Source organism: Hemitrygon akajei, chromosome 2 (genome assembly GCF_048418815.1).
Source record: "Hemitrygon akajei chromosome 2, sHemAka1.3, whole genome shotgun sequence".
Lineage (NCBI taxonomy): Eukaryota > Metazoa > Chordata > Chondrichthyes > Myliobatiformes > Dasyatidae > Hemitrygon > Hemitrygon akajei.
In genome coordinates, this window is record NC_133125.1 from 73,204,611 (window position 1) to 73,226,407 (window position 21,797).

General features: G+C 40.5%; 1 protein-coding gene across 6 annotated transcripts in view; it reads right to left on the bottom strand.

Annotated features, from left to right (window-relative positions):
- uba6 (ubiquitin like modifier activating enzyme 6) overlaps window positions 1-21,797 on the bottom strand; it is a 329,252-nt gene that overhangs the window by 212,153 nt on the left and 95,302 nt on the right. For all 6 annotated transcript variants that reach the window (XM_073024872.1, XM_073024863.1, XM_073024889.1 and 3 more), the window contains 3 exons: window positions 20,190-20,293; window positions 18,175-18,237; window positions 340-416 (listed from right to left, as the gene is read on the bottom strand). In XM_073024872.1, the coding sequence (XP_072880973.1) occupies window positions 340-416; window positions 18,175-18,237; window positions 20,190-20,293 (244 nt within the window). The remainder of the gene's footprint in view (window positions 1-339; window positions 417-18,174; window positions 18,238-20,189; window positions 20,294-21,797) is intronic.

Genomic DNA, 21,797 nt, shown 5'->3' on the forward strand with positions numbered 1-21,797 from the left:
CTGTTGTGTCACTGTGCTTCCTTGCAGTGCAGATTCTTGTCCCTGTGATTGAAGCCCCTGTAATACAGCCTATAGTCTTTCCTACAAACGTTTGAAAATAAATTTCAAGCATTTAACTATCAAACAGTATATTCAACATTGTATTATAAATTATCAAGCCTCTAGCAACCTCGTGTCACTTTCAAGTGAAGTGGTGATTTTACACAAATATTCAGCTTTAGTGATGCACTCAAGCCTGTTATTACTGAAAAGCCCTTTCATGAATGCAATGCACTCATTTCTGGTCACATTATTAATATTTCTACCTTTATCCTTGCAAAGTGATGCACAAATAGTTACCCTATGTTTGGCAGATGTTTGTGTTGCTCCTGAAATCTATCCAAAGCCAGCATTGCTGTATGAATCTGCAGGGGTGCCTGTTAAAAAAAGAGGTATGATTAAAGACAAAGTAATAGTTGAGTTTATTGTCACATGCACAAGTACATTTATGCACAGGTGCAATGAAAAGCTGAAAATCTATTCTGTATCATATGTGAGAAAATTTGGGGTGAAATTGGTCCACGTCATACACAATTCAAACTCAGATCATCTAATTTTCTACAGTTTGAATATAACCTCTCAATGGTACAACTGTTGGGGAGGGGTTGGGGAAATAAGACCAAATACTCTAACACTGAAGTGGCAAATACTGTATTGTTAAATTAAACCTAACTAATTTCTTGCTAGGATGGAGATAAGGTGCTTATTGTAGGACTGCTCTGATTCAGAAGCTAAATGGGAGGAGACAGCAATTGTGAGCAGCTCCCTTTATTAGCATTGTGACAGCACCACAGCTGCCCAAGTCTTGGGAAAACATGCAATTCCACGAGACATGCTGCTTCTTTTACCTTAAATAGAGGTTTATAAAAATCATGAGTGGCATAGATAAGTTGAACACACAGATTTCCCCAGGGTTGGAGAATGATGCACTACAGGGCACAGGTTTTAGGTAAGAGGGCAAACATTTAAAAGAGACCTGAGGTGTAATTTTTTCACATGGGGTGAAACATTTAGAGCATGAGCTGCTGGAGAAAGGACAACAATGTCCCTTAGAAAACTTTTCGATAACTTTATACATACGAAAGATTTAAAGGGCTGGAGCTCAAATGTGGGCAAATAAGGCTAGTTTTTGTAGACACATTGACATTGGGCCAAATGGCCTACTTCTGTGCTCTATTACTTGACTCTACATCAATAATTCAGAGTAGTATTGAATAAGTGGTGCAAACTAAAAAAGACATTTCCCTTCTTATGCTGTCAAGGGAAATGTCATGGCAGTGCTCAGGCAGGACAGACTGGAGAACTCACCCGGTCAGGCGTTATGGGTGGAACTGAGTTAAAAGAAAGGTATGACCATGCTAATAAGGCTACATTACAGACCGCCCAAAAGTTCGAGGAGCTTAGAGGAACACGTTTGATGAGAGATCGCAGACTGATTAATGAAACATAAGGTTGTTATGGTAGGTGATTTTAACTTGCATATATTGACTGGGACTCCCATACTGTAAAAGCTCTAGATGGGACAGAGTTTGTCAGAAGCGTTCAGGAAAGTTTATGTCCTTAATCAGTACATAGAAGTCCCATCAAGAGAGTGCACAATACTTGATCTCCTATTAGGAAATCAGACAGGGTAGGTGAGCGAAGTGTGTGTAGAACACTTTGATTACAATGCTACCTGGCTGCCTGACCAGCTGAGTTCCTCCAGCATTTTGTGTGTGCTGCTTGATTACAATGTTTCAAATTCTAATTTGGACAAAAAAACTGTTTTGATGGCATTCAAAAGGATCTTGCAACTGTGGATTGGAACAGTTTGTATTCTGGCAAAGCTGTAGTTGGTAAGTGGGAGGCTTTCAAAAGTGAAATTTTGAGAGTATAAAACTTGTATGTGCCTTTCAGAATAGAGGGGTTTAGGGAACTTCGGCTTTCAAGAGATATTGAGGCCCTGGTTGATGAATAAAAATTAGATGCGTAGCAGGTATAGGCAGGTAGGAACAAATGAAGTGCTTATGGAATACAAGAAATGCAAGAGAGCATTTAAGAGAGAAATTGAATAGCTAAAAGGCATGAGGTTGCCTTAAAAGACAAGGTGAAGGAGAATCATAAGGAATTCTACAGATATGTTCAGAGCAAAGGGATTGCAAGAGATAAAATTGGTCCTCTAGATGATCAGAATAATAATCCATGCGTAGATCCAAAAAAGGTGGGAGAGATGTCAAATGGATTTTTTGCACCTGTATTTACTCAGGAGACAGGTACAGAGACTATAGAAGTAAGGCAAAACAGCATCAACGTCATGGACGCAATACAGTTCACAGGCGGTGTTTGCTGTCTTGAGGAAAATTGGGGGGGGGGGATAAATAGCCAGAGCTTAACAAGGTGTTCTTTCAGACCCTGCAGGAAACAAGTGCAGGTAGCAAGTGCAGAAATTGCCAGGGCCTTAGCTGAGATATTTAAGTTATCCTTAGTGACAGGAGATTGGAGGATAGCTAATGCTGTTCTGCTATTTAAAAAAGGCTAGGAAATTATAGGCATATGAGCCTGACATTAGTAGTGGGTAAGTTATTGGAAGGTATTCTAAGGAACTGGATATATAATTATTTGGATAGACATGGACTGATTAGGGATTGTCAGCATGGCTTTGTGCATGTTACGTTGTGTCTAACCAATCATATAGAGTTTTTTGAGGAAGTTACCAGGAAAGTTGATGAAGGCGAGGCAGTGTATGTTGTCTGCATGGACTTTAGCAAGGTATTTGACAAGATCCCACATAGGAGATTGGTCAAGATGATGAGATAATAAATTGGATTAGGTATTGGCTTTGTGGGAGAAGCCAGAGAGTGGTAGTAGATGGTTGCCTCTCTGAATGAGGGTCTGTAACTAGTGGAGTACCGCAGAGATCAGTGCTGGGTCCGTTGATGTTCATCATCTATATCAACGATCTAGATGATAACATGGTTAACTGGATTAGCAAAGTTGTGGATGACACCAAGATTAAGGTGTACTGGACTGTGAGGAAGATGATCGTGGCTTGCACCGAGATCTGGACCAGCTGGAAAAATGGCTGAAAAATGCCAGACGGAACTTAATGCAGACAAGTATGAGTACTGCACATGGCAAGACTTACACAAAAACGGTAGGGCAGTGTGGTAGAACAAAGGGATCTGGGAATACAGGTCCTCAATTCATTGAAAGGATTATAAAGAAAGATTTTGGTACATTGGCCTTCAAAGTATTCAGTACAGGAGGTGCAATGTTATGCTGAAGTTGTATATAACAATGGTGAGGTCTAACCTGGAGTACTGTGTGCAGTTTTGGTCACCTACCTACAGGAAAGATGTAAATAATGTTGAAGAGTACAGAGAAAATTTACCAGAACTTTGCCAGGTCTGGAGGGCCTGAGTTACTGTATATGGAAAGATTGAAGAAGTTAGGACTTTATTCTTTGGAACTTAAAAGATTAAGGAGATTTGATGGAGGTTTAAAACTATGAGTGGCACAGATAGGGTAAATTCAAGCAGGCTTTTTCCACTGATTAAGGGTGAAAGGTGAAAAGTTTAAGGGTCCTGACGAAGGGTCTCGGCCCGAAATGTTGACAGCTCCTTTCAACGGATGTTGCACGACCTGCTGAGTTCATTCAGCTTGTTTGTACGTGTTGATTTGACCACAGCATCTGCAGTGTACTTTGTGTTTACTAAAAGTTTAAGGGGAACTGCACAAAGGCTGTCGTGAGAGTGTGAAAGGAGTTGCCAGCACAAGTGGTATGTGCAAGCTTGATTTCAATGTTTAAGAGAAGTTTGGATTGGTACATGGATGGTAGGGGTACGTAGGGCTACAGTCCCAGTGCAAGTTGATGGGAGTAGGTAGCATAAATGATTTAGCATGGACACAATGGGCCAAAGGGCCTGTTTCTGTGCTGTACTTTTCTATGACCATGACTCTTAGGCTGAGGCTTGTCATATGAAGATCGTTTGATGGCTCTTGGCCTGTATTCACTGGAATTCAGAAGACAGAGGGGTGACTTCAGTGAAATATATTGATGTTGAAAGGCCTCAATAGAGTAGATGTGGAGAGGAGGTTTCCGACGCTGGGAGAGTCTAGGACCAGAAACAGCTTCAGAATAAAGGGGGTGTCCTTTAAGAATGGAGATGAGGAGGAATTTCTTTAGCTAAAGAGAGGTGAATCTGTGGAATTCATTGCCACAGGCGGCTGTGGAGGCCATTTCTTTACATATATTTAAAGCAGTGGTTGACAGATTCTTGATTGGTCAGGAAATGAAGGGATATAGGGAACAGGTAGGAGACTGGGGCTGAGAAGGTAAATGAGTAAGCCAAGATAAAATGGTGAAGCAGACCAATGGGCCAAATTGTTTAATTCTGCTCCTATATCTTATGGTCTTAAAGGATTACATAATATATTTAAGGAAGTCTTGGAAAGATTACCCCGGAGTCCTGGCGAATATTTATTTTTCAACCAACATTATTAAACCAGATTAATGGGACAATTATCTCAATGCCTTTTTGTTGAAGCTTGCTGTGCAGAAATTTTGTGTTTTTATTCCTAAATTATAACAGTGACCACATTCCATAGAACTTTACAGCACAGTACAGGCCCATCAGCCCACAATGTTGTGTCGACCGTTTAACCTATTCTAAGATCAATCTAACCATTCCCTCCTACAACTTTTTCTACCATTCATGTGCTTATCCAAGATCTGCCTCTCCCCCCACTCTTAGCAGTGCTTTCCACACAACCACCACTCTGTGTAGTTCGGTACCTGTAAAGCATTTTGTTCTGCTCAGCAACATAGAAAGATACAGAATGGAAACCGGTCCCTTGGGCCACTATGTCCATGGTGAATTTATACAGATCTGACATTCTCCTATTGTTCTAATTTCCCACACAATTCATCAACCTCTCCCAGATGCCACCATTCACTTAGACAAAAAGGGCAATCCATAATGGCCATTTAACCCACCAATCTGTACTTTTTTGCAAAATGGGAGAGAATCATAGGAGTGGGTAAAATCCAGGCAGTCACAGGACAAGCCTGCAAATTACACAAAGACAGAACCTCAGGTCAGGATTGAACCCAAGGATCTGGTGCTATCTGGTTTAACTATGCTGACCTCTAATGCTCACTATATCATTAGAATTCTAGTTAGGTAGCTTGAAATTCTATTCCAGATGGACAGTGCTGTCCCCTTTAATAATCTCAAAAAAACTGCACGTCAAGGATGCATGCTTAGCCCACTGCTCAACTTCTCTACATCAGGGGTCACCATCCTTGTTTGCACCGCGGACCAGTTTAATATTGACAATATTTTTGCAGACCAGCTGGGGAGGGCGGGCGGTGTGGGTGTTAATATCGACCGGAATATAGGTGATAAGTCAACTATAAGTCACTAATAAGTGGCTAATACACTCAATTTTGTTTCTAAAAGGCTTTACCTAACAAATTTAATATTAAACACTCAGCACATATTTTCCTCGCATGAACATAGTGATAAGTCAATTATAACTCACTTATAAGTCAATAGCATCATAACATTTTAAGTAACGTTTGGATATTAAATACACAGCGCATATTTTCCTCGTATGAACATATAAAATCATTACAACACACCAGTGAGAGGACAAGGTAAGGGCCAGAGGTCCCCGTACCAGGGCTGCGGTGGTCGCAGTCCGGAGAAAGCGACCGACCGAGCGAGGAGAGCGACAGGGCGCGTGCCCACTCCCCCCTTGTATGTAGGTAGGTAGGATTTATAGGCTGACAAAAGTTTGGCTCAAAGGATCACTTTCAGGAGATCACAGCGAGGAAGCTGCTCTGCTACTTACGAAACCCTGAGCCCGAATTAGGTCATCTGCGAATATTTTAGCACCGGGTTCCCCACGAACATTCGGTGTGCTAAACAGGTTTAGAGGCAGCACCCATCTGTCCGCACTCCAGGCCAATAGCATCGGCACTTCTCGCCGGCCGCGCAAGGCAGCTGGTTACCTGATGCCAACCAGTGATCCTCGGCACAAGGGTATCAGTGTTTAGGCGACCTCCCGTGCATAATGACCTTGCATGCGTTCAAGTTCAACCGTGGGTGTGACAGGGAATGAGGAAAGGTGCAGCTGACTCATATTGTTTCCTCGCGGCCCGGTAGTTGGGGACCACTATCCTACATGCACGACTGTGTAGCCAAGTACAGCATGATCAAGTAAATGCATACATTATACCATTGTTGTTGCTGAAATCTCAGATAGCAATGAGGAGGTGTGCATGAGTGAGATAGTTTGGTGGGTGGGTAGCTGGGCTGTTTGGCTCATTGGGCCAGAAAGGCCTGTTCCATATTCTATCTCCAAATAATAAAATAAATAAATAACAAAAATGGATCAAATTAATTAATTCAAAGACTTTGAACTCATTCTTTTAGAAGAACTAACAAGCTATATATTCCAGACAAACTGCTTAGGACCAGGTACTTGGCTCTGAGCATCTCTCAGCCCCACCAGTTCCTTTGTTGTCAATGTCATGGAGTGATAGTGCCAAAAAATTGTACAACTTTAAAATCAGCCCTTCAGCCCAATTTGTCCATACTTGAGCTAGTCCTACTTGCCTGTGTTTGCCCCATATTTCTCTAAACCCTTTCCATTCATGCACATGACCAAATGCCTTTTAAAATTTGGAACTGTACCTGCCACCAACATTTTCCCAGAAAGCTACTATCCTCTGGCTCCTTAAGTCCCCTTTAAATTTGTCTCCTCTCACCTTAAATTCATGCCCTTTGGTTACCTCACCGAACTTGGAAAAAACTCTAGTCATTCACCTTATCTATTCCCTTCATGAATTTATCTACTATTATAAAATCACCCTTCAGTCTTCTATGCTGTAGGGAAAATAGACCAGCCTATCCAGTCTCCCTTATAACTTAGGTCCTCCAGACCAGGCAACATTCTTGAGAATCTTTTCTGCACTCATTCTCAATTAACAACAGCCTTCCTACAGCTACGTAACCAGCACTGCAAACAATATTCAGATACACACTCATCAACATCTTCCACAACTGTAAAATGATGCCCCAGCTCTTTATGAATGTCCAACAGAAGAAAGCCATGTGAGCAAAACACCTTCTTCACTTTGTCAACTGGTGCTGCTACATTCTATAAATACAAAAGGAAGGATTTGTGAGTTTATTGCAGCAGAGTTTGAAGTACAAGGAATGCCACTATTTGTCTCAGCAAGAAAAAAGGTCTTATTCTGATTTCAACAAGAACACCTTGAGGAAAACTGGCCATGATGCAGACATGAAATTCTCCATTGTTAGAGTTTGCTGTCACTCAAAATGAAAAATGCGATTTGTGGTAAATTATTCAGCATCCATAACATAATATGACTAACTCCAGAGGGAAAAATGCGCCATAGATAAAGATGGTTAAAAGCAGCTTTATCAAATTTTGGTGAGGCTGCACCTGGAGTATTCTCACACCATTATAAATCGGATGTGGAGGCTTGTAGAAGGTACAGAAGTTTACAAAGATGCAGGATCAGATGGCAAATAATTTAAGGAGAGGAGTGGCAGAGGTTGAGGTAAGTCTATAAAATTATAAGAGGTATAGATAGACAATTGATATATTTTAACTCCAGGGTCTAAATGTCTACCATTAGAGAGCATACATTTACGGTAAGAAATCAAAGATCAAAGGAGATATGCACACAAACTTTATTTAAATACACTGAGTTGTGGGTTCCAGGTGTGGTGTGGAAACAGATACTGTTGTGTATCTAATATTTCAGTAATATTTGAGTAATATTGTGTAACACCTTAGGAAAGGTTTCACTGCTAATGTAATGGTCTTTCTGTAGAAGTAGTGTTTGGGTTATGGTTAAAGATAACGGGGGCTTTGGAACGTGAGCCGTCCAATGAAGAGACCGTGTTTCTCGTGTTGCATGCCTGACACCAGTGCATGAGCAGGATTTTTTGGTGCGGCGGGAGATAAAAGGAGAAGATGCTGGACAGAAGAGGTCGTAGGTCTTGACCTGGTGCAGGGCCATGATCCGACAAAGGCCCGGGAAATCGAAGGAGTAACAGTGAGCTTCAACTTGTGCACATTAGACTGTTACATTAAAATAGGCCCTTTATTTTTGCTTTTTCTTTATTAACCCTTTAATCAAATTAAGAATTATAAAGCTAAATCGTTTAATTGTATGCAGTGTACTGTCTGTCATTTCATGGTATTGATTTTTAACAGGGGAATAAATCACGCAGCATCCACATAAAAAGGGGGTTTCTGGGTGGGCTTACACCTCAATCTCACACGTTTGGCAAGGTCAGAGATTGTCTTCTCTAGACTTACGCAGTCGTCAGAATCAGAGTGTTTCAGTTGTAAATGTATTGTTTGATTAAGTATTCTTTGTTGCTTACATAGTTCATTAGAGGTTATATATTAAAGTACGTGAATGGCATACATTATTACACTGCCACGTCAGAAGTGCACGCCTTACTGAAAGTAAAAAGCTAAATGCACGCAAGTTATCCCAGCTCTGTGCAATCTTTCAATTAGCTTCATGTCATTGGAGTTACAAAACGTAACAGTAGCAACAAGTAAATTTTAAAACAAACCCAATATGCCTACCTATCTGTTGATGTGCAGCAAGAAGTTAGAGTTTAAAAAAAAGCACAGCAAACTTTCTTCAGAAGAGGAGGAGAGAAATGGTCAAGTTTTAAAAAGGCAGAAAACAAATGAAATTCACAGGTTCAAAATCAGTGAGTACTGTGTGATAATAATACATTTTACAAAAGCAGAAATGGTTGGTTACAGTGGAAAGATAGACATGTTCGACTGCACAAAAGATAACTGGCTCATGTATACTGAATTAACTGAGCAACAGTTTGAAGCAAATAAAATAACCTATGATAAATGAGTACCAGCTTTGCTGAGTGTAAGAGGTGGAAAAGCATACACTTTGTTGTACGTGTTGATTTGACCATAGCATCTGCAGTGTATTTTGTGTTTACTTGTTTAGAAGTTTGACTGCTTTAACCAAATCCCTTAAAATGAGCTTTGCTTATATCGTGAAAGTAATACAAGAACATTCAGAACCAAAACAAACATTGCTTACAGGTTGCTTTAGGTTGCATAAGCAGAATCAAAAACAAGGTGAGTACATTTGAGCTTATGTGGCTGAATTGAAGAGATTGAGTGAGCTTTGCCAATCAGTAATTGATTTAATGACGCACTGAAAGTTGGCCAAGATTGTGGAATCTTACAAGACAACATTAAAAAATTAATTCCTAACTGAAGCAGAACTTACAATTAAAAGAGCAGTTCAAATCACAGTATTAATGGAAGCAGCATATAGAGATGCAATTGAGTTGCAGTCGGGAATGAATGTGAGTGTGAACAAAACAGAAACCTGCATGGCAGAACAAATTGTGTTACCATTGTGGCAGGGGTTCATGTGCACCAGAACAATACAGGTTTAAAGGCAAAATTGCAGAAAATGCAACAAAGTAGGACACAGACAGGGAGCATGTTGGGCAGACAAAAATGAAGAGAGTTGCAGTTTAAAAAAAAAAGCACCAAATCTGCAACACTGTTGATGAAGTTTCTGATAACGATGAGAATGACACAGGACTGGGTACCCTTGAGATTAACAATGTGAAAACTAACAATAAAAAAGCAATAAGGCTTACACCAGAAGTGAACAGCAAATTAATCAAAATGGAATTGGACATTGGCTCAGCTGTTTTAGTCATTCCACAAAATAAATTGGAATGGCATTTTAAAGATATTGAACTGAAGCCTGTATATATCCAGCTAAGAAAGACTGGAGAAAAGTTAAATCCTGAGGAAATGACATTCTTAACAGTGAAATACAACAACCAACAAGCTACACTGGGCTTGTATGTGATAAAACTTGAGGGCCAACATTAAGGGGATGTGATTGCCTGAGACAACAACATCTTGATTGGAGATTGATTTGGATGCCACATCCCTTCCAACAGAGTCAACAGGAAGCAAATTAAGAAAGGTAAAGGATGATGCCACAGCAGTGTTTAAGGATGGTACTGGAAAACTCAAATATAACAAGGGTAAAATAGTGTTAAATGAAAATGCCACACCCAAATTTTACAAAACTTGTCCAGTTCCTGAGACCACCCCTGATAAAGTAGCTAGTGAGCTAGATCGCTTGGTGGCTGAAGGAATTTATTCCAATGTTGACTGCAGCCCATAGGCAATGCCAATGGTCCCAGTAGCCAAGAACAGGTCTGTCAGGATCTGTGGTGATTTTAAAGTCACCATCAACACCCCTGCCCAGGATAGAGGATAATTTGTAAACCTTTCTGGTAGAAAATACTTCAGTAAAGTGGACTCAGCTGAGGCCTACCTGCAGATGGAAACAGGAATCCACAGTCTTTCTCACCATAAACACTCAACAGAGGGAGTTATCGCTATAATAGGATCATTTTTGGAAAAGCTTCTGCATGTACACTCTGGTAGAAAGCTATGTACTAAGTGCTGCAAAACTACCCAGGCACTTATTGTTACCTGGATGACATCATTGTTACCAGTAAGGATAACAAGAAACATCTTCAAAACCAAATTCAACAGTGTTAAGATTAGAAGATTATGGCATTGCCCTTTGGAACAAATTCCTTCAGCCACCAAGCGATCTAGCTCACTACTTTATCAGGGACACAACTAATGTGAACCCTTTAAAGCAGGGGTGTCAAACTCATTTTAGGTCACGGGCCGGATTGAGCAAAATGCAGCTTCATGCGGGCCAGATCAGTCGGACGCGTGCGAACGCAGCTTTCGTTGCCTCCGTTTTTTCAGCCTGCTCTCATGTGTCTCAGTCTCTGCTATAACTACAAAGTGTTTCACTTTACAAATTCCGTTTCTTATGAAGAAGACTGCCGAGCAAGACTGCCGAATAAACACTAAAAACCCTGAAAACCTGGTACCTGAATAAACTCAGCATTAGCCATATCATACGCCATAGGCACTTCGATTACTGGGGCCAGCTTTAATAGTAATTAGATATTATCTCGCGGGCCAAAGATAATTCCACCGCGGGCCTTGAGTTTGACATATATGCTTTAAAGCAAGAATCACTTACTGTGGTCACCCTGTTGATGCATGAGCATTACAAAAGTGTGGTGAGAAAATTCAAGCAATGGTTGATGCCCCAAGGCCAAAACACATGTTACAGTTGCGGCCTTTTGAGGATTTGTCAATTAATTTAACAGATTCCTGCCAGGAAAAAATAGCAATGGACAAAGCATCATGAAGTGGCTTTCCAAAAGGTTAAGAAGTTAGTGATGCCAGACTCCACTCACACTTTATGATTCACATGGTCCAGTGAAGCTAGCCTATGACACCTCGCCATATGGTATAGGTGCAGTCATGTCACATGTTATGAGTGATTGAAGTGAATACCCCAGAGCCTTTCCCACACCCCATTCCCTTACTGTTGCAAAGAAAAATTACGCACAGATTGGCAGAGAGGCCTTGAGTTTGGTTCGGGGTGTAAAATGTTTCAACCAGTACTTGTATGGGAGAGAGTTTACCCTCATTACCCTAACCTGATCCCAACATATCAATGCAGTTATAAAGAAGGCAAGACAGCAACTACGTACTTCATTCACAGTTTGAAGAGATTTGGTATGTCAACAAATACACTCACAGATCTCTGCAGATGTACTGTGGACAGCATTCTGTCAGGCTGCATCACTGTCTGGTATGGGGGTTGGGGGGGGAGACTACACAGGACTGAAAGAAGCTGAAAAGGTTGTAAACTTAGTTGGCGCCATCTTGTGTACTAGCCTACAAAGCACCCAGAAAATCTTCAAGAAGCGATGTCTCAAAATGACAGCGTCCATTCTGAAGGACTTCCAGCAGCCAAAGCATGCCCTATTCTCACTGTTACACATTAGACTAACATTGAATCAGAAGCTCATCAACTTCCTCCTTGCACATCACAATGCAGTGCACTGCACAACCAGCAACTCAGCAGCTATACTGTTTCTGGATTGTTCCCTGTTCACACTTGTATCTCCTCAAAACCAATCTCAAAAGCAGCATGCTGAGGCAAATTCAGGGGTCCTCAAACAAGAAGTTTGATGTTTTATTCCTGGACAAGCAGTGCTGCTGAGGGACTACGGATGTGATCAGAAGTGGGTACTTGAAAAGTGGGTACTTCACAGCAGAGACTGTGCCTGACATCATCTGGAGACAGCACATCAATCAGTAGAGGAGTGCACAGTCAATTTTTAAAGAAGAGAGCTATCCAGAGCTGTCAGAACCACTTCCTGCAATCCCACAGTCGACTCCTGAAATCACCATGGAGGCCCCAGAACCTGAGATTGTTTTACAGCCACAAGTCTCTCTTGCCAAAGTAGAATGAACCCCCTTGCCAGGAAAGATGTTATACCAAAGAGTAAGAAATCCTCCACTGCAATTAAATCTTTAGGCATGAATGGGACCATTTAAAATTTACGATGTAGTGGATGTCTATAATGTAGTTGTATAGTGGGGGAAGAGAGGGGGAGACAGAGGGGCAAGAGAGGAGAGAGGGAGAGGGGAGGGGGAGAGGGGGAGGAGTCTTGTGTATTTAATTTTTTAGCGATATTTGAGTAGTTTTGTAAATAGAGTTTGATTAAGGATCATTTGTTGCTTAAATATTATATGTAAAAACATAAGAATGGTATATGTCATTATACTACCATGTCATAAGTACATACCCCACTAAAGTACAAACAAAATGTACACAAGTTATCCGCAGCCCAGCATTTTTCCTCCAATTAATTTTATGTTTCTGGTGTTACAAAGCACAACAGATATGATAGAGGTACTTAAAGGGTTCTTATATTAACATATGAAAATACAAAGAATGCAGGGTTACGGACCTCGTGCTGGCAAAGCAGAATATTTTAATCAGTTTGGGAGAATATCATGGGCAAAGGGCCTGTTACTAAGTTGTATCATTCTATTTTAGTGGACTTTTAGAAGGAGTAACATTTGAACATATTTGAAAATCAGATCTTTCATTATGGCCTTGATTGTTCATTTGGAAGTGTTCAATTTGGAAATAACTCTCTTTTAATCACAGCTAACGTGTGACTACAGTTAGCTGGTGCATGCATCATATTCAATAAGCTCTTCCCTCATAATCAATCATTAGCTCTGTCAGAATTTCAACACGTTTTAGTCAGTCTATCAAAATTCTAATGTCCCTCTGCACCCATGCTTCAGTGAGTTCCGTGCCCGCCATGACACTGAGCTCTTCATCCACCACCTGTCTCTATGCCAACTTTTTTGGTAAGGACCCTCCACCTTGTTCAGTGCCCTCCTACTTACAGCCATTACACTTCACACGCTCTTGATCTTTTTAATTACTTCAAGTTCCCTGGTCCTGGTTGTCTCATTTTCGCTCTGCATGTCCAGTCCCTATATAAATCCATCAACCATCAGAAAGGCCTCACAGCTCTCTGCTTCATTTGGACGCCAGACCCAACCAGTCCCCTTCACCACCACTCTCCACTGTCTGGCAGAACATGTCTTCACTTTCAATAATCTCTCCTTTGGCTCCTCCCACTTCCTTCAAACAAAAGGTGTAGACATGGGCACTCGTATGGGTCCCAGTTATGCCTGTGATTTTGTTGGCTACGTAAAACAGTCTATGATCCAAGCCTACAATGTTATCACTCCTCAACTTTCCTATGCTACATCAACAACTACATTGGTGCTGCTTCCTGCATCCAGGCTGAGCTTTAATCAACTTTAATTGTCAACTTTATCTAGTTTACCTCCAACTTACACCCTGTCTTGAAATTTACCTGGTTTGTTTCTGAGACCTTGTACTCAATGTAGGTACCCTGCAACCTTATGGCAAGTTCGATTTCTCAAACTTTCGGTGAAAGCCCCCCCCTTCCCCCCCCCACTTGACCATTCTCATTTCCCTTTCTTGCCTTATCTCTTTACCTGCTCATCACCTCGCTCTGGTTCTCCTCCCCCTTCCCTTTCTCCCATAGCCATCTGTCCTCTCCTATCAAATTCCCCTTTCTCCAGCGCTTTATCACTTTCACCAGTCGACTTCCCAGTTCTTTACTTCACCCCACCCCCTCTCCCACTTTCACCTACCACCTTCCACTTTTACCTTCCTACCGCCAACAATTTACTCTGAAGACTGATTTATACTTGTGAGCATGGGCTACGCCGTAGGCCTGAATTTCACTTCTGTGTAGGCTCTACGCCATAGCGAGCATGCGTTGTTGTGCGCCAAAATGCTAGTTGGCGGTGGGGTTTCTATGCCACTGTGTTGAATGGACGAAGAAATGCATTTCAAACATTTTTGCATGTCGGCAGGTAGATTTGACGATTTGGTTCATCTATTTCACATCGGTGTACAGACATGGCGGAGAAGAAGCAACCAGAAATGCATAGGAGGAAATGCAATGCTACCAAGCAGACCAATCACAGTTGTTGCGGTCTGCGTCATCGCGACACGTGAGTTACTTTTTTGGGGAGGTGCACGTCACTCTACGGCGAGGGTACATGGTACCTAAGGCGTAGATGCGACGTACAAGTATAAATCAGCCTTGACTTCCATTTCATTTCATTTTATTTTTCAATCTTTTTATTGATTTTCAAATAAAGAATATACAAATCAGAGGAGGAGTTTAGCAAACAGATAATATAAAAGACATATAAACAGCAATAATAAAAACAGAAAGTATATAATGTCAAAATTAAATAGGTAAAATATTATGCTGTTATATATACAATGGTCAAAAAGAAACCACAACTCATAGCAATCATAAAGAAAAATTGGAAATTTTATTTGATAAAGGAAAAAAAACCCACTAACTAAACTGAAACAAAAAAAAAGAGAAAGAAAAAAGAAAGATTGGGCAGTCCAATTAAGGATAAAAAATTTTAAAAAAGAGAAAAAAAAAACATCCTTCCAGTCATCTCCGAACCTTCACGGATAAGGATTTTCCCCAAAGAGAATAAAGAAAAATAAATAAATTAAATAATATGAAAATATTGAATAAAGGGTCGCCAGACTTGTTCAAAATTAAAGGATGTATCAAATGTCCGGCTTCTAATTTTCTCCAAGCTTAGACATGACATAATGGAGGAGAGCCAATAAAAAACAGTAGGCGGTTTAGATTCTTTCCAGTGTAACAAAATAGCTCTCCGAGCCAGTAAAGTTGGAAAAGCTATCACATGTTGGGCGGAAGCAGACACTTTGCTTGCTTCCTCTGGAATAATCCCAAAAATTGCTGTAAGTGAATTAGGTTGAACATCCACATCTATAACTTTAGATAATATTCCAAACACATCCCTCCAAAAAATGTGTAAGTTAATGTGTAAACTTACACATGACCTAAACATATGAGTTAGAGTAGCTACTTCTGCGTTACATCTGTCACAAATAGGGCTTACATTAGGGAAAATATGCGCCAATTTATCTTTGGACATATGGGCCCTGTGTACTATCTTAAACTGAATTAAGATATGGCGTGCACAGATGGAAGAATTATTGACTAAATAATAGATTTTACTCCATTGATTGTCTGAAAGTGAATATTGAAGTTCTACTTCCCAAATGCGTTGAACCCCATCATTAGGCGACATGCAAGCATTCATTAACTGTTTATAAATGATAGCTATTAATCGTTTTTGAAAAGGTTTAAACTGAAAAATAGCATAAGCCAAATTTAAAGAGCAGGCCAAGGGGTAATTCGGTAAAAAAATCACGTAAAAAATTCCTAACCAGTAAATATCTGAAAAAATGTGTATTAGAGATATCATATTTATCCATTAACTGTGAAAAGGGCATTAAACAGTCTTGTAAAAAGAAATCTAAAAAAGTTTTTATTCTCTTAATTTTCCATGTTAAAAAAGCCTTATCCAAAGTTGATGGTTTAAAAAAGAAATTAGAATAAATATTACTAGAAAGTAGAAAATCATTTAATTCAAAAAATCTACGAAACTGAAACCAAATTTTTAAAGCATGTTTAAACAATAGGGTTGAGAGCTTGTCTGGAGAGCAAAAAGGGAAGGGGATCTCCTAATAAAGAAGCTAACGAAAACCCCATTACTGAATTTTCCTCCAACTGTAACCATGTAACCATGAAGGGCGATCTTGGTCGTCTATATCATAAATCCAAAAAGTAATATAATGAATATTAATTGCCCAATAATAAAATCTAAAGTTTGGTAAAGCTAGTCCTCTGTCTTTTTTTGATTTTTGCAATAGAAGTTTATTCACTCTAGAGCTTTTATTATTCCAAACATAAGACAAAATCAGAGAATCTATTTTATCAAAAAATGTTTTTGGAACAAAAGAGGGAACTGCTTGGAATATATATATAAATTTCAGTAGAATAACCATTTTTATAGCATTTATTCGACCTATCAATGACATCGACATAGGTGACCATTTAGAAAGCGCCTGTTGAGTATATTCAACTAAAGGGGAGAAATTATACCTATATAGATCTTTAAAATTTTTAGTAATTTTGATACCAAGGTAAGTAAAATGGTTTTTGGCAATATTAAAAGGTATTTGATCATAATAATCAGAATAATTATTTATAGGAAATAATTCACTTTTATGTAAATTAAGTTTATATCCAGAAAAAATACCAAATTCCATAAATACAGATAACATAAAAGGAATAGATTTCCTATTATTTGAAACGTAAACTAATAAATCATCCGCGTATAACGAAACCTTATGTAATTTATCCCCTCTCTTAATACCCTGCACAGAATTAGAATCCCTAAGAGCAATAGCAAGTGGTTCTAAAACCAAATTAAATAATAAAGGACTAAGGGGACAACCCTGATGGGTACCTCTATATAATCTAAAATAAGGAGTCTTTTGATTGTTAGCACCGCAGCTACCGGGGCATGATAAATCAATTTAATCCAGGAAATAAATCCTGGACCAAAATTAAACCTCTTCAAAACCTGAAATAGATAAAGCCACTCCACCCTATCAAAAGCTTTCTCTGCATCCAAAGATACAATACATTCAGATTCTTTGGCTGAGGGGGAATAAATGATATTTAACAATCTTCAAATATTAAAATGCAAGTACCTATTTTTTATAAATCCTGTTTGATCGTTTGAGATAACATTAGGCAAGATATTCTCAAGCCTATTTGCTAGAATCTTAGAATTTTAAAATCTACGTTCAGTAAAGAAATAGGTCTATAGGATACACATTCCAGTGGGTCTTTTCCTTTTTTTGGAATCAATGAAATTAGTGGCTCATAAAAAGTTTTAGGAAGGTTCCCAGAGGATGTAGAATCGGTAAACGTTTGATCAAAATGTGGTATAAGCATTTCATGAAAAGTCTTGTAAAATTCTACCGTATAACCATCAGGTCCCGGAGCTTTACCTAATTGCATAGAGGATATAGCCTTGGCTATAGCCTCTTGTTTAATAGGTGCATCTAACATATCAACATCTTGAATCGAAATTTGAGGTATGTTTAACCTTTGCAAAAATCTATTCATAATAATAGTGCTATCAGAGAATTCAGATTTATAAAGGTTAGAATAGAAGTCCACAAATATCTTATTAATTTCATAAGGATCTAAAGTTTCTGTTCTATCTGGTCTACGAATTTTTAAAATCTGTCTTCCGACTATCCCAGCTTTTAACTGACCTGCTAAAAGTTTGGCAGATTTTTCCCCATGTATATAAAATAAACTTTTAGATTTAAAAAATTGCTGTTCAATGGGAAAGGTCAGAAGCAAATCATACTATGATTGAAGTTCGACCCTTTCTTTATATAGGTCTTCAGTAGGTTTAACTGAATACGCTTTATCTATCTGTTTAATTTTATTAATAAGCACTGACAATTCCGTTTTCTTTCTGAAGGCTGCTGAATATGAGATTATCTGTCCCAGCCTTGACTTCCCATCTCTTTTTTTCCAGTGCTGAAGGCTCTCAGTTCGAAACTTTGGTTATATTCTGTTCTGTAGATGCTGCCTGAGTGCCGAGTTCCTCCAATATTTTGTGCATATTGCTTTGATTTCCAGCTTCTGCAGATTTTATCTTGTTTAGAATTCTAATGTTATCTGGAGCACAGGTAAATAAAATCTCAGATAAACAAATAAATCTTACCTCAGCTTTGCTGAAATCTACCACAAAGCATCGAGGATTTAAAAGTTGAGTCTCCATATTTTCCTGCAACAAGAAAGGGAACAATGAAACTTAGATAAAGAATCAGAATCAAGTTTATTGTCACTGACATTTATTGTGAAATATGTTGTTTTGCAACAATACATCTCAGACCCTGGTACCTCAGAGGCAAAGTGCTTCCTTTCCCACATCCACAGAATTGCCTATCTGTCCTTCTGACTTGAGTCCCCTATTACAGCTGCCATGCTCTTCAGTTCCCTACCCTTGTGAGCTACAGGGCCAGACTGGTACCAGAAGCACAGCCTCTGTGGCTTCCCCCAGGTAGGTCGACACCCTGCATCCAAGATGGAGTACTTACTGTTGAGTGGATTGCCACAGCGGTGTTCTCCACTATCTGACATTCTCCCTTCCCTCTCCTGACAGTCTCCCATTTATCTGAGCAGGTTGGGCAGCATCCGTTGAAAGGAGCAGTCAACGTTTCGGGCCGAGACTCTTCGGCAGGACTGAAGGAGGAGGGGGCAGGGGCCCCATAAAGAAGGTGGGGGGAGGGTGGAAAACCAATCAGAGGAAAGATCAAGGGGTGGGGGAGAGGAAGCAGGGAGGGGATGGGCAGGAGAGGTGAAGGAGGAATGTAAGGGGAAAGCACTATGGGTAGTAGAAGAAGGCAGAATCATGAGAGAGGTGAAAGGCAGCTAGAAAAGGAGACAGAGTGAAAGTGGGATGGGGGAAGGGAGAGGGAGGGAATTACCGGAAGTATTTATACATACTTGGTATGAACATCGAATTCTCCAACTTCCGGTAATTACCTCCCTCTCCCTTCCCCCATCCCACTTTCACTCTGTCTCCTTTTCTAGCTGCCTTTCACCTCTCTCATGATTCTGCCTTCTTCTACTACCCATAGTGCTTTCCCCTTACATTCCTCCTTCACCTCTCCTGCCCATCCCCTCCCTGCTTCCTCTCCCCCACCCCTTGATCTTTCCTCTGATTGGCTTTCCACCCTCCCCCCACCTTCTTTATGGGGTCCCTACCCACTCCTCCTTCAGTCCTGACGAAGGGCCTCGGCCCGAAACGTTGACTGCTCCTTTCAACGGATGCTGCCCAACCTGCTGAGTTCATCCAGTTTGCCGTATGTGTTGATTTGACCACAACATCTGCAGTGTACTTTGTGTTTCCCATTTATCTGTCTCCTGTAGCCTTGGGGTGGCTACATCCCTGTAGCTTCTATCTATCACCGCCTCACTTTCCCTAACAAGCCGAAGATCATTAAGTTGCAGTTCCAGCTCTCTTAACGTGGTCTCCAAGGAGCTGCATCTCAATGCACTTGGTGCAAACGTGGCCATCAGGGAGGCTGGAAGTCTCCTGGAAATCCAACATCTGACACCCAGAAGAGAACACTGCTCTGCAGACATGCCCCCTATTCTCTCAAGATTTAAAAAAGAAATAAGTAATGAACATACCTACTTACCATGCCTCCCCGTTCTCACTGAAGCCTTGTTGAGCCAATGCTTTATTACTCTGCCTCAAACGATGACCACTCCCACAATGATTGCTCTGCTAGGTGATACTTCTCTTTTATAGAGGCCGGGTTTTTTAAAAACTCTCTGCCAGACCTGCACGAGAACATTTCTGTTGCGTCTGCGCAGTACTCCAGTGTTACTGGAGATTCTAAGACCAGAGGACATAGTCTCAGAATAGAGAGATGTCCTTTTAGAACAGAGATCAGAAGGAATTACTTTAGCCAAAGAGAAATGAAACTGTGGAATTCTTTTCCCAAAGGCAGCTGTGGAGGCCAAGACTTTATGAGTATTTAAAACAGAGGTTGATAGATTCTTGGTCGATCAGGGAGTAAAGGGATACAGGGAGAAGGCAGGAGACTGGGGCTGATAGGATCAGCCATGATGAAATGGTGGAGCAGACTTGATAGGCCAAATGGCTTAATTTTGCTCCTATAACTTATGGTCAAAGTCAAACTGTATATCAGATGTAAAAATACTCACAAATGTAAAGATTTTGGGCATTTTCAGCTGCACAGCAATTCCTCCATGTAAATATGGCCCAAAAGTTGTTGTATCTCCAATACTAAATGAATACCGGGACAGAACTGGAAAAAAACAAAGTCAAATGACAACACCGAGAAATACTACAAAACCTTTCCAAAGCCCACAATTGAGAACCACAATGCTGCAGAGTAAACCAGCAGATACAAGTATTGTAACTGCCTCAACCACTTCCCTTGTAATTCATCCTATAATATTCACTTCCCTCTGAATGGGAAAAGTAGTCCCTCAGGTCCTTTTTTAAAGCTTGCCTGTCTCAATCTTAATCAAGGCCCCTGAGATCTGGACTTACCTAGAACTAGTTGAAAAGACTCTTACCATCCATCCTATCTATGAATTTTACAAATTTAAGTATTTCTATGAGATTGCACCCATTCTCCAATGTACAAGGCAGGAAGGCCTGGGCTATCTCTTCTGATCCTGACAACATCCTCATAAATCTTGACTACACTCTTTCCAGTTTCACCACATCTCCTGAAACAGCAACTGAAACCGTACACAGTAGTCCACTCTAGCCTCACCAATGTACAACTGCAACATAATGTCCAAACTGAATGTACTGACTTATGACAACCAGTGTACTAAACAGCTTTTCATCACCCTATACATTGGGTTGCAGGGTGGAGATACATCTCTACTAAAGGATATGTCAGGCACTCCTTCCCTGTGCAAGACTGCATATCATGCTTGGGCAAGGTGTAACACCTTGGAGCAGCTGGTACATACCACAAGCCCTGGTTATGCGACTACTGACACCAGGAAGACAATCTCTGACGAGTATTGATAATCACTGGAGTCGTCAGTCTTGTAAAGACACTGGTCAAACCACTTCGGTAGAAAAATTTTCCAAGAACATGGTCATGAGACCATAATCACCCTGTCATATGACATGCAACATTATGATATCTGTGACACGCTTTCAATTAACTATGTACTTAAACTCTGAAGTCTCTCTGCTCCCTGGTGTCCTACCATTCATGTCACCAGGCAGCATGGGACCCAAGATAAGTTGCCTTTGGATAAAAAATTTGCTTACGCATAGAAGGAAGAGGGTGGTAGAAAGCTGAGAAGCAGGACCTCCAGGGTAGTAATTTCTGGATTGCCGCCTGTGCCACATGCCAGTGAGGGTAAAAACAGGATGATATGGCAAATTAATGCATGGCTGAGAAGCTGGTGCAGGTTCAGGGCTTCCCATTCTTGGATCATTAGGATCTCTTCTTGGGGAGGTATGACCTGTTCAAAAGAGACGGGTTGCACCTGAACCCAAGGGAAATCAATATTCTTGAGGGCAGGTGTGTTAGAGCTGCTGGGGAGGGGTTGAACTAATTTGGCAGTTGGGTGGGAACTGGAGTGAAGGGACTCAGGACAGGACAATAGTAACACAGCAAAGATAACATGCAGACAGGAACAGCAGGGAGATGATAGGACATAATTGCAGCCAGCAGGGTGAGTATCAATGCATTAGGGATGCAGAATCAAAAAGGGTAGCAAATGCAGCACTCAAACTGCACAGAATATAAGAAATAAGGTGGATGATCTTCTTGTACT